Here is a 24,500-nt window from a genome sequence, read left to right as displayed (position 1 = left end):
AATAATTGTATTGTCTGACTGATGACAGAAACAATACCTGTTGTGAGGTGCTCCATTGGTCGAGGGAGATGTGGGTGTTGGGAATGGTTATATCTATTGAGGGAGTTAGTCCTGCTTGTTCATCCTGTAATATAATTTCTGGATGGTTATTATATAACCACATAACAATTACAGCATGTAAACAGGCCATCTCGGCCCTTCGAGTCGGTGCTGAAAGCTTACTCTCACCTAATCCCACCGAACTGCATTCACCCCATAAAAAATATCGAACCTGCTTCTACCACTTCTACTAGAAGCTCTTCCACACAGCTACCACTCTCTGAGTAAAGAAGTTCCCACTCATGTTACCCCTAAACTTTTTCCCCCTAACTCTCAACTCATGTCCTCTTGTTTGCATCTCCCCTACTCTCAATGGAAAAAGCCTATCCACGTCAACTCGATCTATCCCCATCATAATTTTAAATTCCTCTATCGAGTCCCCCCTGAACCTTCTACACTCCAAAGAATAAAGACCTAACTTGTTCAACCTTTCCCTGTAACTTAGGTGTTGAAACCCAGGTAACATTCTAGTAAATTTTCTCCGTACTCTCTCAATTATATTGACATCTTTCCTATATTTCGGTGACAGAACTGCACACAATACTCCATATTTGGCCTGAACAATGCCTTGTATAATTTTAACATTACATCCCAACTCCTATACTCAGTGCTCTGATTTATAAAGGCCAGCATACCAAAAGCTTTCTTTACAACCCTATCCACATGAGATTCCACCTTCAGGGGACTATTCACCATTATTCTATTATCTATGCCCCATAGATCACTCTGTCTACTGCATTCTTCAATGCCCTACAATTTACCATGTATGTCCTATTTTGATCAGACCTACCAAAATGTAGCACCTCACACTTTTCAACATTAGCCTCCATCTGCGATCTTTCTGTCCACTCTTCTAACTGGCTTAAATCTCTCTGCAAGCTTTGCAAACCTACTTCATTATCCACAATGCCACCTGTCTTAGTATTATCTGCATACTTTCCAATCCAATTTACCGCTCCATCATCCAGATCATTAATGTATATGACAAACAACATTGGACCCAGTACGGATCCCTGAGGCACACCGCTAGTCACCGCCCTCTAACCTGACAAACAGTTATCCACCACTACTCTCTGGCTTCTCCCACCCAGCCACTGTTGAATCCATTTTACTACTTCAATATTAATACCTAACATTTGAACCTTCCTAACTATCCTTCCATGTGGAATCTTGTCAAAGGCCTTACTGAAGTCCATATAGATAACATCCACTGCTTTACCCTCGTCAACCTTCCTAGTAACCACTTCAAAAAGTTCAATACGGTTTGTCAAACATGATCTTCCACACACAAATCCATGTTGACTGTTCCTAATCAAACCCTGTCTAATCAGATAATTATATACCATATCCAAAAATATTTTCCATTAATTTATCCATCACTGACGTCAAACTTACAGGCCCATCATTGCTAGGTTTACTCTAAGACCCCTTTTTAAACAATGGAACATGAGCAATTTGCCAATCTTCCGGCACCATCCATGTTTTTAATGACATTTGAAATATTTCCGTCAGAGCTCCTGCTGTTTCTACACTAAATTCCCTCAAGGTTCTAGAGAATATCCTGTCAGGAACCGGAGAGTTGTCCACTTTTATATTCCTTAAAAGCTCCTTACTTCCTTTTCTTTAATCATCAGAGTTTCCTTAACTACCCTACTTGTTTCTCTTACCTTACACAATTCAATATCCTTCTCCTTAGTGAATATCAATGAAAATAATTTTTCAAAATCTCCCCCATAGCTGTCAACTCTGATTCTCTAAGGGACCAATTCTATCCCTCACTATCGTTTTGCTATTAATATAACTGTAGAAACCCTTTGGATTCATTTTCACCTTACTTGCCAAAGCAGCCTCAGATCCTCATTTAGCTTTTCTAATTACTTTCTTAAGCTTCTTTTTACATTCTTTATATTCCTCGAGCTCCTCATTTGCTCCATGCTGCCTATATTTATTATAGATCTCTTTTTCTGAACCATGTTTCCAATATCTCTTGAAACCATGGCTCTCTAGAACTTTTAACCTTTCCTTTCAACCCAATAGGAACATAAAGATCCTGTACCCTCAAAATTTCACCTTTAAATGAACTCCATTTCTTTGTTATATCCTTCCCATAAACAAATTGTCCCAATCGACTCCTAAATCTTTTCACATTTCATCAAAGTCAGCCTTTCTCCAATCAAAAATCTCAACCCTGGGTCCAGTCCTATCCTTTTCCATACTTATATTGAAACTAATGGTATTGTGATCACTGGACCCGAAGTGCTCCCCAACACATACCTCCATCACCTGACCTATCTCTTTCCCAGCAGGAGATCCAACACTGCTACTTCTCTAGTTGGTACCTCCATGTATTGCTGCAAAAACCTATCCTGCACACATTTTACAAACTCCAAACCATCCATCCCTTTTATAGAATGGACTTCCAGTCTGTGTGTGGAAAATTAAAATCTGCCACAATCACAACCTTGTGCTTAGTACAAATATCTGCTATCTCCTCACAAATTTGCTCCTCCAATTCTCGCTCCCCATTATGTGGTCTATAATACACCCCTATAAGTATTACTACACCTTTCCCATTCCTCAATTCCACCCAAGTAGTCTCCCGAGACGAGCCCTCTAATCTGTCCTGTCAAAACACCACTGTAATATTTTCTCGGACAAGTAATTCAACGCAAAACAACGAAAATCTAGGAATATTTAGTTGCCAATCACACCTGTCCTGCAACCATGTTTCACTAATAGCTACAACATCATATTTCCATGTCTCAATCCATGCTCTATCCTCATCCAACTATCTAACAATGCTCCTAGCATTAAAATAGATGCATTTAAGAAACTCTCCACCTCTTCCTCTCTGTTTATCCCTTATGGTGCACGCAACTTTATTATCTTTTTGTTTTCCTTCTCCCCTACATCTTCGGTCTGAACCCCCCTACATCAGGGAGGAAGTTCAAATCATCTCTGTGTTAAAAGTCTAACCATCACAGTAACTGAAGGCAGCTGCGGGTTCATGAGGAACTGTTACTGTCAGATTCTGCAGTTCTTGTGGCTGCTCATCGCACCCAGGACTGAACCCTGGTCACTGAGCATTGGAGGAGTCTGTTCTTCTGATGTTAGTCTTAAACTAGACTGGTGCTTAATACTGTGGATCTGTGAAAGATAAAACAGTTTGTATAAAATGCCATGTCTCAGGTACTTACTGTCTGTACCACACTCACAATGTACACTGGAAAGGCCACTCGGTCCATCTGGTTCCTGCCCATGTTTCTATTCCATATCTGTATATCAAAATCTACCCCTGCCGTTCCCCTCCCACTCTCCTTGAGATGACAGGTTGCAACTAGTCACCACTCCGTGGGATAGGAGATTTCCCTTGAATTTCATAGAATCATCGAAATCTATTTTCCTAAGCTCCATGTACCTTTCTGAGTCTCTTAAAAGACCCTATTGTATCCACCTCTACCACCGTCGCTGGCAGTGCATTCCACACACACACCACTACCACTCTTTGTTTAAAAAAAACTTTGCTCTGATATCTCCTCTGTACCTACTTCCAGGCAGCTGAAACCTATTTCCCCTCGTGTTAGCCATTTCTGCCCTGGGAAAAAGCCTCTGGCTATCCACACGACCAATGCCTCTCATCATCTTATAGACCTGAATGATTTTCTCCAGTCTGAATAAGATGATGAGCTCACCGTGGTTTTGACGTTCTCACCCCTCCCCATCCCCTACCCCTCTCCCACCCCTCTCCCCCTTCCCCTCCCTTCCCTCTCCTCCTTTGTGTTTTACGTCAAAGACCCTTCTCACTCAGGCACTTAAAGCGACACTCGCAGTAAACGAACTTGCAGTTTCGTAACACAATGCACCTCTAAAGTCTGACAGCAGACTAGCGAGTGAAACTTCGATGGTGCAGAGTCAGGCTTTGGGGCTGCAAAGACAGATGGGGTCTAGAGTTTACGAGGAGGAGGAACCAGACCAGCAGGATGTGGCTACACAAGAAAGATTAGAAGCATTTGGAAACTGGTTGATTGAAAAAAAAAGGTGGTTAATTTCTGCAAAATACTGGTGGAAATCAACAGTCAGGCAGAAATTTTGGAGAGGCATAAAAAGACAACGTTTAGACTGAACCAGCACGCCTAGCCTGTGTACTCCGCTGCTTAGTTGCTGCTTGAACTGCAGAGTTCCTCCAGCATTTTGTGTGTGTGCGTCTCTGTATTCTCAGCAACTGCAGAATCTCCTGTGTTTTATAACCGCATTTTACTTTGGCAATAGATACTCATTGATATTGAGAATATTGCTTATGGGAGCCGCTTTCTGCGTTAAAACAGCTGCAGATTTTTCGATACACACAAAAAAAAATTAGGTATGGACCTTGAACCGGTGCCTGCACAAATTTTTAATGGCACCGTGATTACCCATAGGGCCATGAGTTAAAAATTTCGCCGTCGATGAAATGCGCAGGCGTCAGGCTGAGGACGTCCCCGAGTATTAGGCATGCGCGCAGCACACTGAAGGCATTGAAAATGTCGGATGCAGGTAAGAGCGATTGTCCATGATTTTATCTTAAACACCGGCTTCAGGATAATTCCTGTGAAAGCCAGACATCATAGTCCGCAATCCCAGGACAGTCCTGCTCTCTTCCATCTCTCTCAGCCCGATGATCCGTACACGGGCCCAGAGGAGCTTCCGGTTGATGAGGGAATGGGAACCGATAGATCTTTCAGACAGAGCTGAGCTCCAGCTATCTAAATGCAAGGATTAGGAACTCGGAGGAAGGGAACAAAATCTTTTACATCACCAGTTGAGAAAATCACTTTTGTTCTACCTCCAATCACAAAGAAGAGGAAATCTGCAGATGCTGGAAATCCAAGCAACACACACAAAATGCCGGAGGAACTCAGCATTAGTACTCAATCCAGTCAATGCCAAACAAATATTTACACTGTCTAATGCAACTACCTGCACTGGGACCATCGCCCTCCATACCCCTACCATCCAGGCTCCCATCCAAACTTCTTTTAAATGGTGAAACCGAGCTCATATTCACCACTTGTGCTGGCATCTCACTGCACGCTCTCACGACCATTTCAGTAAAGAGCTTTTCCAAATGTTCCCATTAAATTTTCACTTCCCCACTTACCCATGACCTATGGTTGTCATCACACCCATCCTCAGTGGAAAAAGCTGCTTACCTGCACCCTATCTCCTGTCATAATGTTGTCTATTCCCAACAAATCCTCAAAGAAATGTATAATATCTTTGTTTATGTTTAGAGTCTTTTTCAGATGTATAGGATGATGAGGGACACTGATCGTGTGGATAGCTAGAGGTTTTTATACCAGGGCTCAAATGGCTAATGTGAAGAGGTATAGTTTTAAGGTGCTTGAATGTTGATACGGAGGGGATGTCAGGGGTAACTTTATTTACACTGAGAGTTGTGGGTGCATGGAATGGATTGCAGGGTACTTGTGTGAGATTGTTTCAGTTACTGTGGGGGAGGAACCCATGCAGCTCAGTGGGAACAGGGAATAATACCAATGGAGAGAGTCAAACTGAGCCAGGTCACAGATTGGAGACGGCAGAAATGCCCCATTCTTAACGAGACAGGAAAAGCGTCAGGAGATGATTTCTGTCTCCAACTTGGGTTGAACTTAACTGTAACAGTGTGATGCCAGGTCACACCTTGACAACTCAAGCGATCTCATTAGAAATGTCCCACACCCATTGATGGATTTTGTAAATCTTTTTACAGGTTAAAAATGACAAGGAATTTGCCTACGGGAATCTCGAACACAACACGCCAGTTTTGCTGTCTCTGTCCAGATATTTAAGAACAGGAGCAAGGGATTCAGCCGATCATCCTTCCTGCTCAGACTGTCGAGAGGGATTCACTTGATCATCTGACCAATTGGCACGCCCATTAGTTTACATGGGGGGAGCCCATTCATCTGCTCAGACGGTGGGAATGGATTCACTCAGTCATCTCAACTGAAGGTACATCAGCAAGTTCACACTGGGACAAGGCCATTCACCTGTTCTGTGTGTGAGCAGGGATTCAGTGGGTCTTCCCACCTGTGGACACACCAGTCAGTTCACATTGGGCAAAGACTGGTCATCTGAAGAATTTGTGGGGAAGCATTCACTCTGTCATCTGACCTAATGGCTCACCAGCGAGTTCACACTCGGGAGCGGCTGTTCACCTGCTCGGACTGTGGGAAAGGATTCACTCAGTCATCTCAGTTACTGAGACACCAGTCAGTTCACACTGGGGACAGGCCATTCAACTGCTCGCTCTGCGGGAAGGGATTCACTTCCGCATATAAGCTACTGAGACACCAGTCAGTTCACACTGGGGAGAGGCCATTCACCTGCTCAGACTGTGGGAAGGGATTCACTTCATCATATCAGCTACTGAGACACCAGTCAGTTCACACCGGAGAGTGGCCGTTCACCTGCTCAGACTGTGGGAAGCGATTCACTGAATTATCTCGACTGAAGATACATCAGCGAGTTCACACTGGAGAGAGGCCGTTCACCTGCTCAGATTGTGGGAAGGGATTCGCTCAGTCATCTCAACTGAAGGTACATCAGCGAGTTCACACTGGGGAAAGGCCGTTCACCTGCTCGGACTGTGGGAAGGGATTCACTTCATCATCTCTACTGAAGGTACATCAGCGAGTTCACACTGGGGAGAAGCCATTCACCTGCTTGGACTGTGGCAAGGCATTCACTTCATCAGCTCACTTACTGAGACACCAGCAGCGAGTTCACACGGGGGAGAAGCCATTCACCTGCTCAATCTGTGGGAAAGGATTCACTTCGTCATATAAGTTACTGAAACACCGGTCAGTTCACACCAGAGAGTGGCCGTTCACCTGCTCAGACTGCGGGAAGGGATTCACCGAATTACCTCAACTTAAGATACATCAGCGAGTTCACTCCGGAGAGAGGCCATTCACCTGCTCAAACTGTGGGAAGGGATTCGCTCAGTCATCTCAACTGAAGGTACATCAGCGAGTTCACACTGGAGAGAAGCCGTTCACCTGCTCGGACTGTGGGAAAGGATTCACACAGTTATCTCAACTGAAGGCACACCAGAGCGTTCACACCGGAGAGTGGCCAATCACCTGCTCGGACTGCGGGAAGGGATTCGCTTCGTCATCCCATCTGAAGATACATCAGCGAGTTCACACTGGTGAGAGGCCGTTCACCTGCTCAGACTGTGGGAAGGGTTTCTCTTCGTCATCCCACCTGAAGGTACATCAGCGAGTTCACACTGGAGAGAGGCCATTCACCTGCTCAAACTGTGGGAAAGGATTCACTCAGTCATCCATCCTAAAGGCACACCAGCGACTTCACACTGGGTAGAGACTGATCTGCTTGGACTTTGGGAAGAGATTCTCTCAGCCAAATCAACCAGTGTGCATCATTGAGTTCACACTGGGGAGAGGCCATTCACCGGCTGTGAATGTAGGAAGCGATTCACTCCATCATCTAATCTTATGTAGCTCTCAGTTCTTCTGGCAGCTTAACAGAGGGAGTTATAGCCCCCCTCCCCCCCAGTCCACTTTGGCCAAACTGAAGAATCTCGTTTGGGTGGATACTGTGCGATGTGTCCCCTGTGTAATGTGTCCCTGGGGTTCATACTTTCTGTGGACTGTCTCTTTAAAATGCAAAGAGAACCGAGACTGACGTTGGACATGCTGTTGGATTTCTTCAGAAGTGCTGGGTTGCTATGGTGACCAGCTAATGTTTATGTTCTGTGTGGTTAAGCAAGGTCAGAATGATCCTTTACCGACACAGAACAAGCAAGCAACTTCTTACAGAGAGAGGGGGCGGAGCTACGTGATGGACAGCTGGTGTTCAGCACAACGGTATTTAAACACACGTAACTGCTTTTCTCGCAGGACATGTGGACGCACAAAGGCTAGTGATGAAAGTTTCTGCTGGTTGGACTTTCTTGTACCCACAAGGGTGGGATTTGAGGATCGATAAAGAAGAATCGATCTGTGGCTGTTAGTGCATGTAAGAGTCACCCTGTGGGATCTACCGGAGAGTCTAACCCTTACCTGGGTTGGGAGACTTTCTCTTGAAGAAGGTGCTCTTGAGTTGGTCACGTCTGGCTAACTTGGAAGATTTGATGGGCATTGGAAAAGGTCGACAACACCTGTTTACTTGGATTACATCTCCCTCTCCCTCTGCCTCCTTCCCTCCCTCCCTCCCCCTCCAATCTTGTGAACTAAATTGAACCTACCACTTCATCGTAAGACTATGTCGTTTACCACCTCGGTTTTGGATTTTATATACAGGTGGCTCCCATTTTTCGGACGTTTGCTTTACGACAGCTCACTGTAACGAAAGACCTACATTAGTACCTGTTTTTGCTAACCAAAGAGGATTTTTGCTTTTACGATAAAGATGATGACTGCTTTATACGTGAGTTTACCCCGAGAAAAACTACCGTGACCGTGAAGTCTTGTGCGGCAGTTGTGTACGCATGTGTGTACGTGCTGATTTTTTTTCTCTCCAAATCGATTTCAGTTCACTATCTTCCCAATTTTCAGTGAAACTGCACATACATACAATATTTCTACTTTATATAGTGTGTATATTTATCATACCATTCCTACTTTTACTATAGGTTTGCGTTATTTTAGGATTTATGTGCTATTTGGTATGATTTGGTGGGTTATTCTTTGGGTCTGGGAACATCCAAAATCTTTTCCCATTTAGATTAATGGTGATTGCTTCTTCGCTTCATGACATTTCGGCTTACAAATGGTTTCATAGGAACGCTCTACCTTTAGATACTGGGGGAAACCTTTATTCACACCTATATATGCATAACATTGCTAACCCTTGGATTATCTGGTTTAAGTTCACGATTATTAGTAGTTACCAATAAAATAGTGTTTGTTCACTGCAAAACCAGACTCCAAGTGTGCTTAATTGTTGCTGGTAGTTTTATAGGTTTGCGTCTATGTGACACCTGAAGTAACAAATGGTACATAATATGTGATTAAACTATTAAGATTTATAATTCTTACTTTGACTATAGGGTTAGTAAAGAAAACAAAAAAAAAAGAAAATGGGCCCACTCTCTCCATTCACGTCTTCTCATCTCTCCCCAGCAAAAGGCCATGAAAATCTCTCTTCCAGACTCACAAGGAAGAACATTTCTGTCATTAGATAGTCCCACACTCCAAAACCCTGTTATCTCTAGTCTTACCCTAAACATTGCTGCTGCAGAGAAGCCATTACCTCAGCAGTGAAACATTACAGAGAGGCCGTTACATTAGCAGTGACACCTTACAGTGTGTTACACTTGTGACACACTACCAAGTTCAAACTGGAGAGAAAGTTTCAATGAGCTGCATGCTGGATATTTGTCCATCACCGTTGCTGAATGCAACTTCGAGAGTGACTGTCGGTGCTGAACTCTGCAATTATTGCTGCTGCTCACCACACCCAGTTCTGCACCCTGGTCACTGGGCATGGGAGGAGTTTCTTCTGCTGCACATTCACCTTTAATGGGACTGGAGTTTAATATTCTGCATCTGAGACAAATAAACCAGTTCTATTTTAAACTATGTCTTTGGCACTTAGTGAATTTATAACACAACTGGTGTACTCAGGCCTGCTGAACCCGACCAGTGAATCTGCTCCACATCAATCCATTTAAATCCTCCCCTGTTGTTTCCCTTGAATTCTCTGCAGACTGAAAAAGTCGAGATGACTGCAGTTCTAATCTCTGGGCTGATGAAAAATGACATTGTTCGTTAACCTCCTTAATCACAACATATTTCCACATTATGACTCACTTTCCCTGCTTCTAAAGGGTTGTTGGAAACACCACTGTCCTCTAAAGTCTTAAATTGGAATGGGAAGCCTAGTTGGATGTCCAAAGGAGCAGGGTCAGAAACCGGAGGCTGGTCTGCACAAGGCAGAGATTGGGACTCTGGACAATGGTTCTGGTAAGAACGTATGATGAGGAGAAAGGAATCAACAGTGGGGCATGGCAAAGAATGACAGAGTAGCAACATTTGGATGTTAATTGGCAGACAAAATAATTTTATTGTCTGACTGATGAACAATGCCTGTGGTGAGAGGCCCCATTGGTCGAGGCACATGTGTGTGTTGAGAATGGTTATACCTCTTGAGGGAGTTATTCCTGCTTGTTTATCCTGTAAAATTATATCTGAATGGTTATTTGAGATGATCCTATCTGTAATAATGTATTGATTATCATATAAATTGTGAGATTATGTCCTTAACTGAATCAGGCTTGAATTTATGGTGCCTTAATGAAGTTACTGTGGTCATTCACCCATTTGTATTTTAAAGCAAGATTTTGGTGAATGACATTTGCCACTTGATTGTACCTGCATAAGTAATCAGATTGAGTTAAACTGCTGCAGGATCCTGGAATGTGTTGAATTGTCTCTGGTTTTTCTTGGCATTTTCTGCATTTAGTGTCTTGTTTGCTTGTATTGCATGTATTTCAGATTTTTTTCTTTTTCTTAAACACCTTGTCCTGCATTTCTGCAAGGAACCCCTCTGTTTCTGGGAAGAGGTCTCCAACTCTCAGTCAGGTGCTCGATGCTTCCTTCACACCATCTATCTGCTCAGATCATTGGGATGTCTCCCATGGAGGGTCATACTCATTCCACTGGTTAATGTTTTCTTCCAGAGTGATGACTTATTGTTCTCAGTTGGACTCTCATTTAAGCTTTCTGGTCTATATTTCTTATCACGATTGCATATACACACATGGAGTGCTGAATCCTGTTTATTTTTGATGAAAATATATATTTAGGTTTTATCTGACTGTTGTGTGATTTTTTTTTCATGTGTGTTATTCCTGTTCCTCCTTCTGTCCAAGGTAGTCGTTAATCTAAGTGGGACTTCGTGTAAATAGACTTTTCTAAAGTCTCTTCAGTTCTTATTTGTCTTTGTAAATTTTACTGATTGAAATGGGACCAAGATATTTTCATTAAAAAAAGTCAATCTCGGTATTGATGCAAGTGTTTATTGCCTTTGTTGTATTTGTTACCTATTGAGCTCTGTTTGGCAGGTTTTTTTGAAGCCATGAACTAAATTTTGTCAAAGGTTTTATGGATTTTACACTACTTTCTATTGTCTTTGCTTGTTGATATTCCAGATATGTTAGTATCGAGTCATAAAGAAGTGTCTTGGCCAGGAATGTTGATTCCCATCCAGAGATGCTGCTTGACATACTGAGCTCCTCCAGCACTTTATGTGTAGTTCTCTCCATTTCTAGCATCTGCAGGTCCTCTCGTTCCCCAGATACTTATATGTTTCTTGAAATAATGAGCCGGTAGTAGGGCTGTGTGGCTCTTTTGGTAAAATATTAAATAAACTCATTATAATGAGGTTGTATAGGGTTGGAAGGTGTAGAATCTCTGGGTAGAATCATCGCCCTCTGTGGTGGGGATTTACAGACATTCACCACCCTCGGAGTGGAAACATTTCCCCTCATCTCAGTCCCGGACAGTCCACCCCTGTTTCAGAGACTGGGATCCCTGATTCAACCGGTAATGATGTTGTGCATTTCAATGTTCACCTCTCAGTCCTCGTTTTTCTAAATGAAAGGGTTATCACATTTGATCTTTCTTCATATGATGACCCCACCACTCCAGGGATCAGTCAGGTGAATCTTCATCACACTCTCTATAACAAATACTCTCTAACCTCTTTGTTCATCCTCGATGGAATTAATTTCCATCTTCTGCAGCCCCGTGTTGCCCCAACCACTCACCTCCCACCCCTGTCACTATTTCCACCTCCCCACCTCCCCCCTCACCTGGATCCACCTCTTACTCCCCGGCTCTTGCCCCATCCCCACCCCTCACCTCTTTTCTCTGACTATTTCCCATCCACTCTCAGTCCAGAGGGAGGGTCTCGGCCCGAAATGTTGACGGTTCATTTCAACAGATGCTGCCCGACCCACTGAGTTCCTCCGGCAGTTTGTTCTTCGGTCTGTGTAGCCCGTGTCAGTATGGGGAGCGGGATTTTACACCATCTTCCAGGTACAATCACAACAAAGAACAAACAATTGTCACTTTGCCCGGACCACCGGCCCCGCTTGCAGGGCAACAGTCTGCCGGTGTTTGCCCCCAATGTGCTGAATCCCTCTGCTCGACACCACCGTGGGCTCAGACATTTCCACAGATGAGCCCCTCCTGTCCCCACCGGGACAAACATCCTGTCCGCCCCCTCTCTCAGCATCTTCAACCTTTCAATAAAATCCCTCCCTCCCCGGGGAACCGGCATCAAACCGACTGGCCGAGCGGACTCCTCCTACCTCTCAGCGATACATCAGACTCCGGCCGCAGGAGACGCTTCACAAACGCCCCAACTTCCCTCGGAGGGAAATGGAAATAAATCAGAAAGCGGACATTTACTTTGAGGTTTTCTCCGCTCTGAGGAGGCGTCGGCGCTTGAGCGGGAGACAAACTCGGCGGGGTAACGCCCACTCGGCTTGTCCGCCTCCGCCACTGGTTGTTACCTGTGATTGACATCGCTTCGCACCAATGAGAATAGCGCTGCTCCTGACTCCTCTGTTGACAGCGGTGGGGGAAAGGGGCTGGTCACGTGATTATTAGCCCAGCCGTTAAACCGATAAAGCTCGAGCACAGCAGCGCGTGGGTGACGTAAGACACCGCGCACGTGAGGGCAGATCCCGGTATGGGGAGTCCATGTGTGACGTCAGGCGAGTGGGGGTGTCTGACGTCACCGTATTTAAACGAACCAAAATGGGCGTTTCTTATTATTTCGGTGGGACAACAACATTAATCACGGGTTTCATCACTGACTCCAGTGTTGTGGGATGTAAAGTCCCCTGTTATGTGTCCGGCTGTGCCGTGTTGTTGGTGGAGTGGGCAGCGTGGTGTTTGTCTCGATTCGGGTCACAACACCAGAATTGCCAGCGGGGTCCACACACAGTGTATTAGTCAACAGAAAACCTCTCGTCCTTGCAGTCTTTGTCTCCTGGTAAACTCAACACCCTGACAGTGTGGACCATAGATACCCCTTCCTCTCAGAGTCAGGGGATCACTCAGACAGCTGATCGCTGAGAGGAATTATATTTATTGGTCATTAAAGTTCGCCCAGATTCGTTTGGACGAATTTGATGTGGAGTTCGGGGTGTCACAGTGAAAGGGCCGGACGGCTGAATTCTCTCCGTTGTCCAAACATCCTTCCAGGTGAGGCGACACTTCACCTGTGAATCTTCCGGGGTCGTTCGTTGTGTCCGCTGCTCCCGGTGCGGCCGCCTCGACACTGGTGACACCGGCTCCTCCGCAGTTGTGCGGGGTAGGGGTGTTTTCTTTTTTATCGTGGGTCGATATTATTGTTCCCTTTTGTGCGGGGAGGTGGATTTTGGTGTTTGATGATTGGGATCCAGCTCTTCTTGATCCGGGGGGTGGGATGGAAGTTTGATTTTTCTCTGTGAACGACTTTCATGCTCTCTCTCTGTTTCGTGGTTCTATGGAGAAACAAAGCTCAGCATTATTTATGGATACCTGCTTTAATAATAAACCTTTGAACTATCCACTCCAAGCGGGACTTCCCGGTGTCCAAACATTTTCCATCTGATTTCCATTCCCGTTGCTACCCGGCCTGCTGTGTTCGGCCAGCATTTTGTTTGTATTGCTTTGGATTTTCAGGATCTGCAGACTTTGTCGTTTTTTTTACCTCTCCGTTGTCCGTCCCGCCTCCGAACACTGGTGGCGCTGTGCGGATCTCCAGCCACTGGTGGCGCTGTGCGGGTCTCCGGCTGTCGGCGACGATGTGCAGACCTCCGGCAGCCGGTGGCGCTGTGGAGGAACGCTGCTGAACGCATGCGCGGTGCCGAGTTCTGTTGTTGGCGGTTCTCCGATTCGAGCAGGGGTGAGTAGGGAATGATTCCGGTGTTGTGTAACTCGGGGGCCGGTTGCATTGGGAAAGGTCTGGGCCCGAGCTCTGCCGGACGGCTGGAGGGGGCGTGCAGTGCCAATTTTTTAGGTGCTGGAGCAGTACGGGGGGGGGGGGGGTTGGGGTTGGGGTGGGGGCGGTGATTGATAAGTTCGTGGCCTAAGTTAGGCCTGAAGTTATACAGCGTTCGGTATCTGCACGTGTAGTTTAACTCTTTGAGTGATTATGCAGAAGGTTTGAAGTTAATAACTTTTGTGGTATTTCTGTTTGACATAATTGAAAATTGCTAAGTTTTGTAAAATTGAATCTTTCCACTTTGGGCCACGAACTTATTAATCACCCTTAGTTTGTGACACCCAATTTGTTTACCTGCTCATTTCATGTACTGGGCAACTTCCTTGCCCCATTCGTGTAATGAGCAGGTACACAAATTGGGTGTGACATATATAGGGCTTCTTGTAATGTCAAGCAATAAACCAGATGAAAGGAATATATGAATTTCAGAGCTCCACAGAAATATAGTTATAGCTAAAACATTAACAAGATTTTAGCCTATCACTAGATTTCAGTGTATAACTGGTACAATTAAACATAAAATTCTTAATTTAATAATATGACAAAGTATTACACGTTTGCACTTAACTGATTATCATAGAATATAATTATCAAGCAAGTAAAATAACTTTGTTTGCTTCGAAGACACAGGGTTGTAAGTGAGAAAAATGTACTTTAGGATTAGCGAGTAATCCACGGACCACCACAGATGTAGCCTTACTAATACGACTGAGTCAGAGCAGACGGCCGCAGCACTTAGCAGTGTTCCTCAGAGGTATAAAAATAACAAAAATAAAGCAATTCAGTTTTTATACTTTTAGCCCCTAAATTGGAACCAAGTAATCAAGTATGAAAAAAGAAACTCTGATGAACTATTGCTAAAGCCACGAATATTGCTGAATATTAGTCTCAAAAGCTGTAGGTTTTCAACTCTGCCTCGTACTGTTTCTCTCGCAGAAATGGTTGGACAGGAAGTGTACCTGTGAGTGTCGATACTCACAATATCCTCACATGACATGGTTAGACCGATACAGACACTGTTTAGTCTTTAAATATATAAAAAGTTAAACAAGCTTGAATCTTTATTATTATCGCATCTATACGAATAGAAAAGATTGTATTTTGAAAGTCATAAATGTTAAGAGGGGAGGAGAGCAACCATTTGGGAGGTTTGGAAATGTGTTTTGTCTCATTCATTACCTCACTAAATTATTCTTCTTCCTTTCAACACAAAGGGAAAAAGAGCCTCTTTCCAATCAGCTACAGTTGGTGGAGCGAGGCCAAGGGGTTGATCTGCTATTAATGATAATTGAAATGACGTAAAACTAGCTTAAATCCCAGAAATGTCTTGTTTTCCATTTGGCTTGGAAAATAAAACTAAATTTATCCAGGTTTCGAAGAGGATTTTGGATGATTAGCTTGTTTTTTTGTTCAAAGTCAGATCGAAGATAAGTGAGCAGTGAATTTTTCTTTCATTGTTTTTAACTTTTAAACTTGGGTTTCCATGTTCACTCCTTGCTGAATATAGCTCCTTCATGGTATCCAATGGTACCCATTGGAAAGAGCGGAAGAATGCTCACATTTGTGTACAGGGATTTCCCAGCTTCCTCGGCCAGTGGGTCGAGCGAGGAGGAATTTCACAAATACCTAAATAAAAAGCAGTCACAGCTCCAGGATTTCACCAAAAACGATCAAATATCCTAATGTTATTAGTGGTATTTTTTCCCCACCAGCCAACACTTTCCAACACCCGCTTCCGTAAAATTCCCTCTATTTAATATCCGGGGTTGTTAAATTCCGTACTTGCTTATTTTGACTTTTTTCCAGAGGTGTCAGAGCGGCGCTCCGGTGAGCTCTGGTAGCACTGCACCCCTGAATGTATGAGACAGTACAGTGTTAAATGCAAAACCCCGAACAATGTCGATGATCAGAGGGATCTTAGCCTCCAAGTTCATCACTCCCTGAAAGAGACTGCACAGATTGATCGGGTGGTTAAGAAGCAAATGCAATGGTTGTCTTTATTAGTTGAAGCACTGAGTTCAAAAGTCATGAAGTTGTGCTGCAGCTTTGTAAAACTTGTTAGCCCACATCTGGAGTGTTTCATACAGTTCTGGTCACCCCCATTCTCGGAAGGATGTTGGGTCTTTGGAGAAGGCGCAGGAAAGGTTTACCAGGATACTGCCTGGATTAGAGGGCATGAGCTATAACGAGAGGCTGGGCAAACTTGTGTTGATTTCTCCAGAGCGGCGCAGGCTGGGGTGAGACTGGATGGACGTTTATAATATTACAAGAGGAATAGATAGAGTGGGCAGAGGGTATGTTTTTCCTGAGGGTTGAAATGTCTGACACATTTAAGGTGAGAGGAGATGTGAGGGGCAAGTTTGTTTATTTCCACAGAATGCTGGGAAGCTGGAGTCTGTGCCTGGGATGTTAGACCCCCCCGGTCACGTGATCCCATTTGCCTCTTCCATTTAACCACAGATGTAACGATCTCTTTGTGCATGTTAACAATCTCCAGATGGGCGGTCACTCGTCCTCCAACTTGCCCGAACTCGTCTCGCTTCCTGAGGCTCCTCACATTTGTCCTGGAGCTTTATGGCTGTTGTGTCTTCTCCTGGATTGGGGTGGGTGAGGAAGCAGAACGACCCAGGTTGTGGGGATCTTTGATTTCACTGCCTGCTTTACCGAGGGACTGGGAAGTCTCGGGGGGAGGATGGTTTCTGTGATGTGCTGCTCTGTATCCAAAGGTCTCTGCATTTCCTCGCAGTCACAGATGGAGCAGTTACCATGCAAAGCGTGAAGTGTCTGGATGGGAAACTTTCTATGGTGTGTTGATAAAAATCTGGTGAGGGTCAAAGTATATCTGGCAAAGTTCTTGTTATTTTTGCTAATTCTGTCATTTTAGAATCTTTTGTACAATAGTATGTACTATTCATTCAGTACCTATGTGTTGCTGGAGGACCATCAGTGATTGTCCTTGATCCCATCTCCCACCTGGTTCCATCTGTTCATCTTGTTCAACCTCTGTCCAGTCTCCTCACAATACCCAACTCCGCTTCAGTGATATACATCAACCATCTGGGTCATCCTCAGTCCGCCTTGTATCCCACCTCCTCAATATTATATATCAACAAACTTTCTTCCAACCCTTGTCTTCATTGTGAAGTGTTCTTTTGTCCCTTTGGCCTCGCTGATCATTTCCAGAATCAGTTATTGTTAGCTGGAATGCCGGAGGGTCATCAGGTCCCATTTCTGTTGTGCATTGGTGTGGAGGTGCTAGTTTATGAACAGTGACGGGCTGACACACTGCAGCATTTTACTGGCAGCAAAGAGTACTGGGAGAGTTGGTGCTTGGGCTCTAATCCTGTGATTGGCTTTCCAGGCAAATGGAACTGCTGGTGTTTTGGCTTGGACTTTGGTTAGTGCTTCTACAGATGGGGCTGGATGGATGTCCTTCTTCGAGCAGCTGGACATTGCTTGTGGGGAAATCCCGGATTGCACTACCCAGTGAGAGATGGGAGGACAATGTGTGAGACTCTCAGGGTCGGTGAGTGGCAGATTAAGCTGTGTGAGTCTGTGAGGTTGGGTCCTGGGATATCATAGTTTTTCATCCAGGTAAAATGGACCTGGGGATCAAGCTGCTTGGGCTTATGAGGTGTTGAGTGAGTATTTCTGGTCTTGGTTCAGATGTTTGTTTCTGGAGTTCCTTTGGAAGCAATGACTGCCAATCTGAGGAGAGGATAATTCCCACTTCCATCCTCAGAGGGAGAGGCTGTGAGTAAATGAGCTGTTCCGTGTTTACAACAGTAGATACAGTAGATATAGACCCTGAGTTTGGTGTTCAAACTGTGTTTGGAAATTCCTCCCCCCCCCCCCCCCCCCTCACTGTCACACAGTGGAAATCAGGCAGCTGTGCTGGAGATCTACACTAAAAACTGAAAATATTTGAAGTCATTCTGATGAAATGTTATTAATTGAATTGTATTGTAAGCTATTCCTTACCTGCTGAGTATTTCTGGTATTTATGTCAGAAATTAATATATTCATGATTGCTAAGTACCTTCAGGCTAACAGGAGGAAGACAGGAATATGGTGTTGGAATGAAAATCAGCCGTGGTTGAGTGGTGGGCAGACCAGATGGATCGAATCACCTAATTCTCTTCCTGTGTCTTATGTCTTACCATGACTGAATGACGGCTCCTTCTTATCCCATATCGTCTGTGTCATGTGAGGGACAATAAAAGATTGTTCACTGAGATCATTATATTTACCTTCAATGTTTAAATTTCAGTGAGTTTTGTTCCTAGTAACATTAAGCAGAAATGTTTGGTCCTACTTTTCATTGTTAACGTGCTTCATTATCTTACATGTTAAAGTTAGACCTGCAGTGAGAGATTTATTGGAAGAAAAACCACGACTGAAGTCGAGGGAACAGCAACAAGTGAACCAGCCCGAGGATTGAGAGCACCGACTGGAGAGAACCCATCTGACTCGGAGATTCCAGTGATTCAGTCAGGAGAAAGTTTGGTGAGTCTCATTTACTCAAACACTGGTCCTTTAGACATTACATACCTGCACAAAGGAAGGTAGGAAATAGTTGGGAGTGAGACAGAATGTGCCCAGAAGAACCAGTTATGCTTCTATCAGACCCAGTTGTGAAGAAGCCCACCCCCAATATTCCCTTTAAATGTTTCACCCTTCACCCTTAACCCATGTCTTCCGTTCTTTTTCTCCCCTAGCCTCAGTGGAAAAAGCCTGTTTGCTTTCACTCCATCTATACCCATCATAATTTCATATACCTCTATCAAGTCTCTGCTCATTCTTCTACTCTCCAAGGAATAAAGTCCAAAACTATTGATCCTTTCTCTGTAACACATGTCCTCAAGTCCCGGCAACATCCTTGTAAACCTTCTCTGCACTCTTTCAACCTTATTAATATCCTTCCTGTAATTAAGTGACTAAAACTGCACACAATACTCCAAATTCACCCTCACCAATGCCTTATACCGCCTTACCATAACATTCCAACTCGTATACTCAAAACTTTGATTTATGAAGGCCAATGTACCAAAAGCTTTCTTTACTACCCTATCTACCCGTGACGCCACATTTAGGGAATTTTGTATCTGTATTCAAAGATCCATCTTTTCTACTGCACTCCTCAGTGCCCTACCATTTACCTTGTATGTTCTACCTTAGTTTTTCCTTCCAAAGTGCAATACCTCACACTTGCCTGTATTAAACTCCTTCTGCCATTTTTCAGCCCATTTTTCTAGCTGGTCCAGATCCCTCTGCAAGCTTTGAAAACCTTCCTCACTGTCCACTACACCTCCAATTTTTGTATCATCAGCAAATTTGCTGATCCAATTTACCAAATTATTATCCAGATCATCGATATAGATGACAAATAACAATGGACCCAGCACTGATCCCTGTGGCACACCACTAGTCACAGGCCTCCACTCAGAGTAGCAATCCTCCACTACCACTCTCTGGCTTCTTCCATTGAGCCAATTTCTAATCCAGTTTACTACCTCTCCATGTATACCTAGCAACTGAATCTTCCTAAATAACCTCCCATGCAGGACCTTGTCAAAGGCCTTACTGAAGTCCATACAGACAACATCCACTGCCTTGCCTTCATCCATTTTCCTGTAACCTCCTTGAAACACTCTTGTTAATCATGCCCTACCATACGCAAAGCCATGTTGACTCACCCTAATAAGTCCCTGTCTATCTAAATACTTGTAGATCCTATCGCTTAGCACCCCTTCCAATAATTTACCCATGACCGTCGTCAAAGTTACCCTATAATTTCCTGAATTACTTTTTGAGTCTTTTTTACCCAACAGAACAACATGAGCTATCCTTGAATTCTCTAGCACCTCACCCGCAGATAACAACATTTAAATATACCTGCCAGGGCCCCTGCAATTTCAACACTAGTTTCCTTCAAAGTCCGAGGGAATACCCTGTCAGGTCCAAGAGATTTATCTACTCTGACTTGCCTCTAGATAGCAAGCACCTCCTCTTCTTCTTTCTGTATAGATTCCATGACCTTAATTCTTGTTTGCCTTACTTCCATTGACTTCATGCCAATTTACTTAGTAAATACAGGAGCAAAAAAATACATTTAAGATCCCCCCAATTTCTTTTGTTTCCATTCATAGGTGACCACTCTGATCTTCAAGAGGACCAATTTTGCCAGTCTCCGTCAGTGCTGGAGGCCTGTTTCGTCAGGGTGTGGGCAAGGAGCCCTTAGCTCTTTGGCTTGAACCCAGGGCAAACCCTGAAGGTGGTATGGGGAACCACCAGTCCTGTCTGTCGCCAAAAGAAATTTGGAACTTTGGCCAGAAATGCAATGCCGTCTCTTCCTTTATCCTCTCCAATCACCATGACTGGAAATTTCTGTCCCTCGAGGGGTGCAAAATATTAGTTTTCCTCAGTTGAGCACCACGTAGGGTCATAACACAGAGTCACATGAGAGCTGGCCCCTGGCAGAAGGGGTTCAAATGAGGTGGAGTCCAGATAAAGTGCCCACCACTGGGTGGTCAGAGGAAGCTATCAGTTGTTCGCAGTAACAGCATGATATCCTTGTCCGTGCTTAGAATCTCGACGTCCAACAGACAGAGCAAGTCTCTCCCTACGAGATTACACCCCCGTCTGGTGGTGACAGTAAATGAAACCTCACACTGCTTCCCCTGGAATTCCACCTGCTGTGGCTGGGTATGTGAATACGTACGTTCCGTGCCTTAGCTGGAATCCCTTTTCCGATACTATTTCCTGATCGAGACTGGTTGTGGTTGCCCCATATCAATCATAAACGGAATTGAAATTCCAGCACCTGTCAATATTACACTGGGCACTTCCTGAGGGATGATACTCAGAGTAGGAGGCATCCTTGCTTGTCCATTTCTAAACGGGTTGTTGTCCCCATCTGTCCCTTGGTAGGTTTTTGATCCCATTTCTGATCCCCAGATGTAGCCCGCTCGCATCCTTCCTGCTGAACATGTTCATTTTAAATATTAGTTCCCTTCGGGGTTGATCGGGATTCAAAAGCCGGGTCCCAATAATATGTCAAAGCTCGTCGCATTCTATTTCAGTCATTGTCAGGCCAATCCATATTATTTGTTTTAATCCTGTTGGCTAACTTTGTTGGTAAGCATTGGAGCAGTAGGGCATTGAACAGGGGGGACGGATTCCCATCATTAAAGGCTTGGTCTCCTGTGAAAGTGCCGTAGCAGGCCACAAATCACTCCCAATAGTCTGGTCCTGATTTCCCCAGGGTTATGTTTGCATCCAGGTACTTTAGTGATGCTACAGGTTGCTGGACAGCCCTTTCCAATGCTTGAATGATCTGGTCTGTCTGTTCATTCTCATTATGGTTTTCTGCCTGTAACTCCTGATAGGTTTGGTATCTCAATTCTGCCTTCCATTTCCGCCCCTCATCAGCTGACAGAATCATGCAGCAGAGACTGAATAAATCTTACTGAGTCGAATTAAACATTTGTGTAGTACTCTGGACACACTGAGCAAACTGTGCTGGATTTTCTTTTCTATCTAGGGCCTGATTCATGATCATTATCGTTTCTTGAGGCTTCCAGGGTGCATACACAGGAATCACCATAAGACAAAGGAGCAGCAGTCGACCATTCATCCCATCGAGTCTGCTCCTCCATTTCAACATGAGCTGATCCAATCTCCCCTTGAGTCCCATTCCCCCGCCTTCTCAGCATAATCTTTGATGCCCTGACTACTCAGATACCTATCAATCTCTGCCTTAAATACACCCAATGACTTGGCCTGCACTGCCGCTGGTGGCAACAAATTCCACAGATTCACCACCCTCTGGCTGAAAAAATGTTTTCGCAACTCCATTCTGCATGGGCGCCCTGCAATCCTCAAGTCATGTCCTTTCGTACTGGACTCCCCCACTATGGGAAACAACTTTGCCACATCCACTCTGTCCATGTCTTTCAACATTCAAAATATTTCTGTGATGTCCCCCCGCATTCTTCTAAACACCAATGAGTACAGTCCAAGAGTGGTCAAACGTTCCTCATATGTTAACCCTCTCATTCCTGGAATCATTCCAGTGGATCTTCTCTGAACCCTCTCCAATGTCAGCACATCCTTTCTTAAATAAGGAGCCCAAAACTGCACACAAGTGATGTCTTACCAGTGCCTTATAGAGCCTCAACATCACATCCCTGCTCCTATACTCTATATTCCTCTAGAAATGAATGCCAACATTGCATTCGCCATTTTCACCACCAACTCAGTCTGGAGGTTAACCTTAAGGGTATCCTTCACAAGGACTCCCAAGTGCCGTTGCATCTCAGAACTCTGAATTTTCTCCCCATTTAAATAATAGTCTGCCCGTTTATTTCTTCTACCAAAGTGCATGACCATACACTTTCAGACAATGTAATTCAATTGCCACTTCTTTGCCCATTCCCCCAATCTATCCAAGGCTCTCTGCAGATTCTCTGTTTCCTCAGTACTACGAGCCCCTCCACCTATCTTAGTATCATCAACAAACTTAGCCACAAAGCCATCTATTCCATAATCCAAATCGTTGATACACAACGTAAAAAGAAACAGCCCCAACACGGACCCCTGTGGAACACCACTGGTAACTGGCAGCCAACCAGCATGGGATGCCTTTATAAAACAACACACACAAAATGCTGGTGGAACACAGCAGGCCAAGCAGCATCTATAAGGAGAAGCACTGTCCACGTTTTGGGCTGAGACCCTTCGTCAGGACTCAATGGGGATGCCTTTATTCCCACATTCTGTTTCCCGCCAATCAACCAATGCTCTATCCACGTATGTAATTTTCCCGTAATTCCATGGACTCTTATCTTGTTTAGCAGCCTCGTGTGGCACCTTGTCAAAGGCCTTCTGAAAATCCAAATACACAACATCCACTGCATCTCCCTTGTCTAGCCTACTTGTGATTCCCTCAAAAAATTACACTAGGTTTGTCAGGCAGGATTTTCCTTTAAGGAAACCATGCTGAGTTCAGCCTATCTTGTCGTATGCCTCTAGGTACTCCGTAACCTCATCCTTGACAATCGACTCCAACAACTTCCGAACCACCGCCGTCAAGATAACAGGTCTATAATTTCCTTTTTCTCCCTTGCCCCTTTCTTAAGTAGCAGTGTGACATTTGCAGTCTTCCAGTCCTCCGGAACCATGCCACAGTCTATCGACTTTTGAAAGATCATTGCTAATGCCTCCGCAATCTCCACTGCTACCTCCTACAAAACACGAGGGTGCATTCCATCTGGTCCAGGAGATCTATCTACCCTTAGACTATTCAGCTTCCTGAGTACTTCCTCTGTCGTAATTGTGACTGTGCACATTTCTCTTCCCTGACACCCTTGAATGTCCGGTATATTTCTGATGTCTTTCTCAGTGAAGACTGATGCATAATACTCGTTCAGTTCCTCCACCATCTCCATTTCTCCCATTACAATTTGCCAGCATCATTTTTTATCAGTCCTATATCTATTCACAAAGCCTTTTACTCTTTATATACTTGAGAAAGCTTTTAGTATCATCTTTGATATTATTTGCTCGCTTCCTTTCATAGTTCATCTTTTCCCTCTAAATGACCTTCTTAGTTTCCTTCTGTAAGCTTTTAAAAACTTCCCAATCCCCTGTCTTCCCACTAATTTTTGCTTCCTTCTATGCCCTCTGCTTTACTTTAACTTTGGCTTTGACTTCTCTTGTCAGCCACGGTTGCATCCTTTTTCCATTTGAAAATTTCTTCTTCTTTGGAATATATCTGTCCTGCACCTTCCTCACTTCTCACATGAACTCCAGCCACTGCTGCTCTGCCGTCCTCCCTGCTAGTGTCCCTTTCCAGTCAACCTTGGCCAGTTCCTCTCTCATGCCACTGTAATTTCCTTTACTCCACTGAAATACCGACACATCGGATTTCAGCTTCTCTTTCTCAAATTTCACAGGAACGCAGTCATGTTGTGATCACAGCCTCTCAAGGGTTCCTTCACTTCCATCTCTCTAATTACCTCTGTTTCATCACGCAATACCCAATCCAATACAGCTGATCCCCTAGTGGGCTCAACAATAAGCTGTTCTAAAAATCAGTCTCGGAGACATTCTACAAATTCTCTCTCTTGAGATCCAGTGCTGACCTGACTTTCCCAATCCTCTCGCATGTTAATATCCCCCAAAATTGGAATTCCTTGGAATGTAGAAGATTGAGGGGAGATTTGACGGAGGCATACCAAAATCATGAGGGTTATAGATGGGGTAAATGCAAGCTGGCTTTTTCCACTGAGATTGGGTGGGACTACAACCAGAGGCCATGGGTTAAGGGTGAAAGGTGAAATGTTAAGGGGAACATGAGGAGAAACTTCTTCCACTGACGGTCATCCGGGTGT

The 24,500-nt window shown here is 44.4% G+C and overlaps 1 protein-coding gene across 7 annotated transcripts in view; it reads left to right on the top strand.

Annotated features, from left to right (window-relative positions):
* The window catches only part of LOC132387976 (gastrula zinc finger protein xLCGF3.1-like), a 45,916-nt gene that overhangs the window by 5,607 nt on the left and 15,809 nt on the right, over positions 1-24,500 (top strand). For 3 of the 7 annotated variants that reach the window (XR_009510110.1, XR_009510107.1, XM_059960299.1), the window contains exon 3: positions 18,462-18,612. Coding sequence is in view for 2 of the 7 variants with exons in the window: in XM_059960298.1 (XP_059816281.1) it covers positions 6,256-7,464 (1,209 nt within the window). In the remaining 5 variants the exon portion in view is untranslated. Of the gene's footprint in view, positions 1-4,517; positions 4,633-5,848; positions 8,974-18,461; positions 18,613-20,255; positions 20,274-23,139; positions 23,155-24,500 lie in introns of those variants that run through there. The other 4 variants (XR_009510109.1, XR_009510108.1, XM_059960298.1 and 1 more) reach the window with 4 other exon arrangements.

Source organism: Hypanus sabinus, unplaced genomic scaffold, assembly GCF_030144855.1.
Source record: "Hypanus sabinus isolate sHypSab1 unplaced genomic scaffold, sHypSab1.hap1 scaffold_246, whole genome shotgun sequence".
NCBI lineage: Eukaryota > Metazoa > Chordata > Chondrichthyes > Myliobatiformes > Dasyatidae > Hypanus > Hypanus sabinus.
Note: the sequence above shows the minus strand (reverse complement) of the source record. Positions and strands in the feature narration are given on the sequence as shown.